We start from the raw sequence: 6,013 nt of genomic DNA, 5'->3' as shown, positions 1-6,013 counted from the left end.
GATATATTTTTGTATTTATTTCTTATTTTTATTTATTTATTTATCTCATAAAATAATAATGTTTTAAATTTATATGGTGTTTGTCAATCTAATTCGTTTGTACTTATCTCTTTTCAGACCATATAAAAAGTAACTTAAAAAGGCAATTAATAAGTAGCGAGGATGAAGATTCGATATCAATAGCAAGTGATGGGGAAAATGTTCCTCCACAAGTAGCTCAACATGGAGAAAATTCAACAGGCCAATATTCCAAGTGCAGTAGTAGTAGTAGTGCTACTTCCAAGTTCAATGTAAACAAAATTGCTACGAGTGGCATGAAAAAGAACCAAATCCCAGCATCCAAAATTCAAAAAAATTTTCAAAATATAAACGATGAAAAAGAATTGAGATTGATAAAGCTTCGCGAAGCAATCGAACAGCAGCGGGAACTTCATTCAATGAAAATGAAAGTTGCTGAAACGGAAGTCAAAATCGCATTGCTCAAGCTTTCAATGACTGAAGAGAAAGTACAAATGCAGTCCGAATCCTCAGTCCTCATGGCACTATAATTTAAGATATTTGTTGATAATACCCGCTGTGAAAGCTTCTTATAAGATCGTATATATTCTATTTTATTATAATATATGTACATTGATTTTATACGTATATCGTATAAGTCATATAAACCAAAGAATACCAAAGAATATGTTTGGTGCTATATATGTTCTTTTTCTATCTGTCTTTCATAATGTGTTCAAAGATATGTTGATATAGAATTAAATAGTTTTATTAATATGTGTTAACAGAGTAATAAGGTAAACAGCTAGCTTAGCCATTTTATCTGCATTCATTATTATAAACTTTTGTTTCATATTATCCCAGAATTTTTTTAATTGTTTGCTGGTGCGAAGTGGTAAACCTCGCATGCGATATTTCACAGCAACCCTTTCCCAAGCTTCAACCTTATCTTTTAGATTCACTCCTATTATTTTACTTTCAATGGCTTTTTGTTAATAACAGTAATTTTGTACGCAGTTGTATTACATTTTCCAATAATAAAGAGTATTTTTATGTAATATAATTGTGTGTCATTAAAGTGTTAAATAATGTTATTTAATTAGTGTTAAATGTCTACCTTTTTGTTTTACAAATTTTTTTATTTTACAGATTATACAGCATTTACATTTTCAAAATAACACACATATATTCTACGAAAAATGCCTTAGTATAAAAGCTCTTCTATATGTAAGTCCAATGCCATCTTCTTCTCGATTGAAAACAGCCTCGAATACTTCATTCTGTTCTTGTTCATTATGTTCTTGTTCAATTTCCTCGAATCCATGGTAAATACATATATTATGCAAAACAGCAGTAGCACAAATAATTGCAACCGATGTACTTAGTTTTGTTCTTAAACCATAATATAAGCATGGAAAGCGGCGCTTCCAAACTCCGAATAGTTGTTCGATGATAACTCTGGTCTTCTTATGTGCATTGTTATACCTAATTTCTGCATTGTTATCAGGCCTCAATACAGGAGTCAGTAAATATTTTCGACATGCGTATCCACTATCTCCAAGTAAAATTCCGTCGAGATATCCCAATTCGAAACGACATCGAACACTACTTCGATCAAAAATTACAGCATCGTGAGCTGAACCAGGATGTCTCACAACAATATCTAAAATTTCTCTTTGAGGCCCACATACAACCTATAATTACATACAATAAATATTTTAATTCACTTTGTCCTGGTTTCTTTTCTACTAAAAATGGCAATTAAACAACATACTTGCACATTCAACGAAAACCATCCTTTTCGATTCCGAAATATTTCCCCATTATTTCCTCCAGGATTGGCAATACGTATATGAGTGCAATCGATACATCCTATTATACGTGGAAAATTCGCTACCTCATAAAATCTATTAGTATTTTGCCTTTGCCGCTGTTGTGTTGAAAAGTTTATGTACTGTTTTAAATGAGATGCTAAAATTGTTGATACTCGTGCAACAATACATGATACCGATGCTTGACTGACTCCTCTAATATCTCCGTTAACAATCTGAATAAAAAGTACATCAAAAATATAAGAAAGATTTCACAAGTATAAGGCAAAATTTATATACGTACTTGAAAGCTACTTGTTGCATAAAATCGCAAAGTTATTAAAAGTTGCATTATTGGAGAAATCGGCAGCCCGCGGTTATCATTTCGCTGTAGCTGTTCGTTTACTAGTGGTAACAGAATATCAATTACAGCTTTTTTACTGAATCTATAGCGTTTTTTGAAAGGCCCATCTTCGTAAAACTCAATAGGATTTTCCCACTCACGAATATATCTTTTTGGCAAACGCCACCGAATATCATTTTCCACATTTTCATCTTCAAATCCATCATCTGAATCTGAATCGTTTAAAAATTCATTATCCATTTTAATTGCAATATATACTGTAGCACTCCGTAATGACAGTACTCCGTAAAATGCAGACACTTTTGTAGGTTATATTATCGAATCTTCTGATAATAAGGTTGCAGTCGCCGCCTCAAGGAAGCTCGTGACCTGCCTTGAGATAAGGGAGCCAATAAGACTCCTTGTTCGGTCAAGGAAGGTTTATGAAATGTAGAATAAGGAACAAGGAATCCTCATTCCTCAAGGAAGGACTATGAATACGGGCATAAATCTTGCAATCCTGCTCCATCTTGCTTCCTCCCATCCCTTCTTTAGATAGTCCGGGATCCCGTCCTTTCTTATGCTCTTATACCATCTGTTGTACTTCGATCCTACGATCTTTTCCATCCTTTCTTGTCTCTCCTTATCTTTCTCCTTCTTTTCCAACTCCTCCTCCTCCAGCTCCTCTCCTCCTTCCATTTCTACTCCGATTCCTTCCAAGTAATCTTTTCTCTCCTGCTCCCATCTCCCTATTACCTTTCCTCTCTTCCATCTCTCTTTCATTTCTTCCAGACACTTTCTCGCTATCTCTCCTCCTCTACCTTCTTCCAATTTTCTTTCAAATTTCCATGCTCTCTTGCTTGCTCTACTTCTTATCTTCTCTCTTTCTAGCTCGTCTCTGACCATATATCCCGGCGTCCTCCAGTTTACTCCAAGTACCCATCTAAGATATCTCTCGTGAATACCTTCTACCTCCCTCCTCTCCTTCCATCCCCATACTTCTGTCCCGTATCCCATCACTGTCCATATCAGTGTGTCGTATAGCCAGATCCTTTTTTTGCAGTCCTTTTTCCACATCCTCTTCCCTATCCCCCACACTTCCCTCATTACTCTTGCTGCCTTCCTTCTTCTCTCTCTGATATGCGCCTTCTGTCCTCTATTCTCCTTCATCGTATACCCTAAATACTTGAATTCTTTAACCTCTTCTAATTTTTTTCCCTTCCACCTCCAGTCGTACTTCTTCTTTCCTCCTCCCTTTCTGAATCTCATTATCTTTGACTTCTCTATACTCAGAGTTAACCCTTTTCTGTCTAGATATCCTTCTAACCTGCTTATCATTGATCTCATATCCTGCTCCTCCTCTGCCAGCAGTGCAATATCATCTGCATACATTAGCGTGTATATTTTCTCACCTCTTAATTTCACTCCTCCCCATCCGCCTTTTTTTATATACTCCTCTATGTCTGCGATTAATAGGTTGAATAATATTGGGCTTAGTGGGCATCCCTGTCTCAGGCCTTTCGCCGTCCAAAATTGACTACCACTCTCTCCTCCTTTCCCTACTCTGCTCTTTGTTTCCCTCAGTACTTCATCTACTCTGTCTATCAATCCTTGTCTCACTCCTCTTTCTCTCATTGCCTTGATTAATACTCTTTTGTCCACTGAGTCAAAGGCCGCCTTCAGATCCACAAAAAACACCGTCATCTTTCCTTTCTCTTTTCCTATTTGTCTGTTCACCAGGTAGTTCAAAGCGAATATTTGATCCATCGTTCCCATTCCTTTCTTGAATCCCGTTTGATTATCGGGAATCAATTTCTTCGCTTCTACTTCTTCTCTTATTCTTTCCGCCAGTATCGCCGTGTAGATTTTGTACATCAAAGACATGATGGTTATTCCTCTATAGTCTTTCACCTCTCTCCCTTCTCCTTTTTTAACTAATGGGATTATCTCCCCTTCCTTCCATTGTTCCGGCCAGCCTTCACCTCTCCGGACACGTTTGCATACCTCCCATATCCATTTCACCATTTCTTCTCCCCCGTACTTCCATGCCTCATTAGGTATTCCGTCATTGCCTATTGCTTTTCCCGTCTTTAGTTTCTTTATTACGTTTCTTATCTTTTCTAATCCTATCTCTTCTTCCTCCTGTCTACTTCTGTCTCCCTCTCCCTTTACCACTCTGTTCTCCACTCCACCCATCAGATCCATGAAATACTCCTTCCACTCTTCCGGTTTTATCTCTTCATTCACCCTTCTTCTTCTCTTCCTTACTCTGCCTATCAACTCCCATACCTTTCCCTCCGTTTTTGCTTCTCCAATCTCTCTAATCATTCTTTCTTTCTTCTCCTTCTTCTTTCTATCACACATTTCCCTATATTTTTTCCTTCTTTCTCTGTATCTTTCTGCCTCTCTTTTCCCTTTTCTCCATTTCCTTAGTTCTCTCCTCACTTCCCTCTTGCTCTCCGTACATTCCTCGTCCCACCACCCTCTTTTGTTCTTGATAGCCTCTCTTTCACTCTTATCCTCGTTCTCCTCAATCACTCTTCTTATCTTCCTTGTTTCTTCCTATATTTCCTCTTGCAGGTCTCTTTTTCCTCCAATCGTGCCTAACTTCTCCCTAAATTGCGTCTTACTTTCATCATTCCATACTCCCCTTCTTCTCATTTTTTCCGCTCCTCTCCTCCTTTGCCTTCTTTTCGAGCTTGCTCTCACCCATAGTATTAATGGGTGATGGTCCGAATCTATCCTTTCTCCTACTTCCAGTCTTTCCACCTTTTCTCTAACCTCCTCGTCCTTTATTATGTAATCTATGACTGTCTCACCTCTTTCCCCTGTGTATGTATATTCTCCCTCCTCGTCCCCCTTCGTGCCTCCATTTAATATCATACATCCTCTCTCCTCGATAAACTCCAGTAACTTTCTGCCTTCTTTATTTATCTTCTTATCTTTAGACTTCCTCCCTCTTTCCTCTCTACGCTCGATTTCCTCTTCCCATCCTCCTTCCTCTCCCGTTCTCGCGTTAAAGTCACCTCCTATTATGGTCCTTACTCCTTTTTCCCCCTCCTCCGTCCTTTCCTTCAGACCTTCTAGTTTCTCGTCTATATTGTTGTTTACATAGATTCCTATTATTCTCCATACTTCCTCTCCTATTCTTATCTTACCTTCGATTTTTCCTTCTTCCTCCGTCTCCCTTCTTTCCTTTATCTCTTCTATGCTTTTCCTTATTCCTAGCAACATGCCTCCGCACGCTCTGCCTTTCTTGTTCCTCCTGGCTGCTATCTGTACTCTCCATCTATATTCTCTCGGTAGCTTCTCCTTCACCTTCTCCCATCCTTTCTCATCAGTCCAAGTCTCCATCATCACAATCACATCCCATTCTTTTATCCCTTCCCAGAAGTCCTTATCCTTGTTTGTTAAACCAGCTACGTTCCAAAAGGCCACTTTCCACGTCTCTTCACTCTCCCCGTCGTTTCTTTCCTCTTCTCCTATATATCTTTTCTCTTGTCCCTCGACTTCCCTTATTCTGTTTCCTCTAATATTTTCCTCATCTACCTCCTTTATACTTTCTTCGTCCTTTCTGGTTTCTTCTGGTGTGTTCCGCCTTTCTTCTATCTCCTTGGACCTTTCCTGTCTTCTTTCTTGTATCTCTTCCCTCCTTCTCTCGTTCATCATGCTTAACCCTTCTTTATCCTTCTTCTTTTCTTTCTTATCTGCGAAAGTGATCCCTTTCTTCTAGCGCTTCTTTGTTTTTGTTCCATCTCCATTCCTTATTATCCTCCCATATTTTTTGGTAACCGACCGTTACCCATTTTCCTGCTTCCCTTTTTTCCCTTGCTATCTTTCTTAACTTTCTCTGTATCTGCCT

The 6,013-nt window shown here is 38.4% G+C and overlaps 1 protein-coding gene across 2 annotated transcripts; it reads right to left on the bottom strand.

The window, feature by feature from the left end:
• Nucleotides 1–1,158: 1,158 nt before the first annotated feature.
• LOC112465144 (putative nuclease HARBI1) lies at nucleotides 1,159–2,637 on the bottom strand. Of its 2 annotated transcripts, XM_025032552.1 has the most exons (4): nucleotides 2,313–2,637; nucleotides 2,113–2,213; nucleotides 1,772–2,044; nucleotides 1,159–1,691 (listed from the first exon to the last, which is right to left on the bottom strand). In XM_025032552.1, exons 1-4 carry the CDS (start codon nucleotides 2,410–2,412, stop codon nucleotides 1,188–1,190), a joined length of 978 nt encoding a protein of 325 aa, XP_024888320.1. In that variant the 5' UTR covers nucleotides 2,413–2,637; the 3' UTR covers nucleotides 1,159–1,187. The 2 variants fall into 2 exon arrangements, with proteins under 2 accessions (XP_024888320.1, XP_024888319.1); XM_025032551.1 differs by having other exon boundaries at nucleotides 2,113–2,637.
• Between the last annotated feature and the right edge of the window lie 3,376 nt (nucleotides 2,638–6,013).

This window comes from Temnothorax curvispinosus, unplaced genomic scaffold (genome assembly GCF_003070985.1).
Source record: "Temnothorax curvispinosus isolate PA1 unplaced genomic scaffold, ASM307098v1 QBEX01014926.1, whole genome shotgun sequence".
NCBI classification, from domain to species: domain Eukaryota; kingdom Metazoa; phylum Arthropoda; class Insecta; order Hymenoptera; family Formicidae; genus Temnothorax; species Temnothorax curvispinosus.
This window is presented reverse-complemented; position numbering and strand designations above follow the sequence as displayed.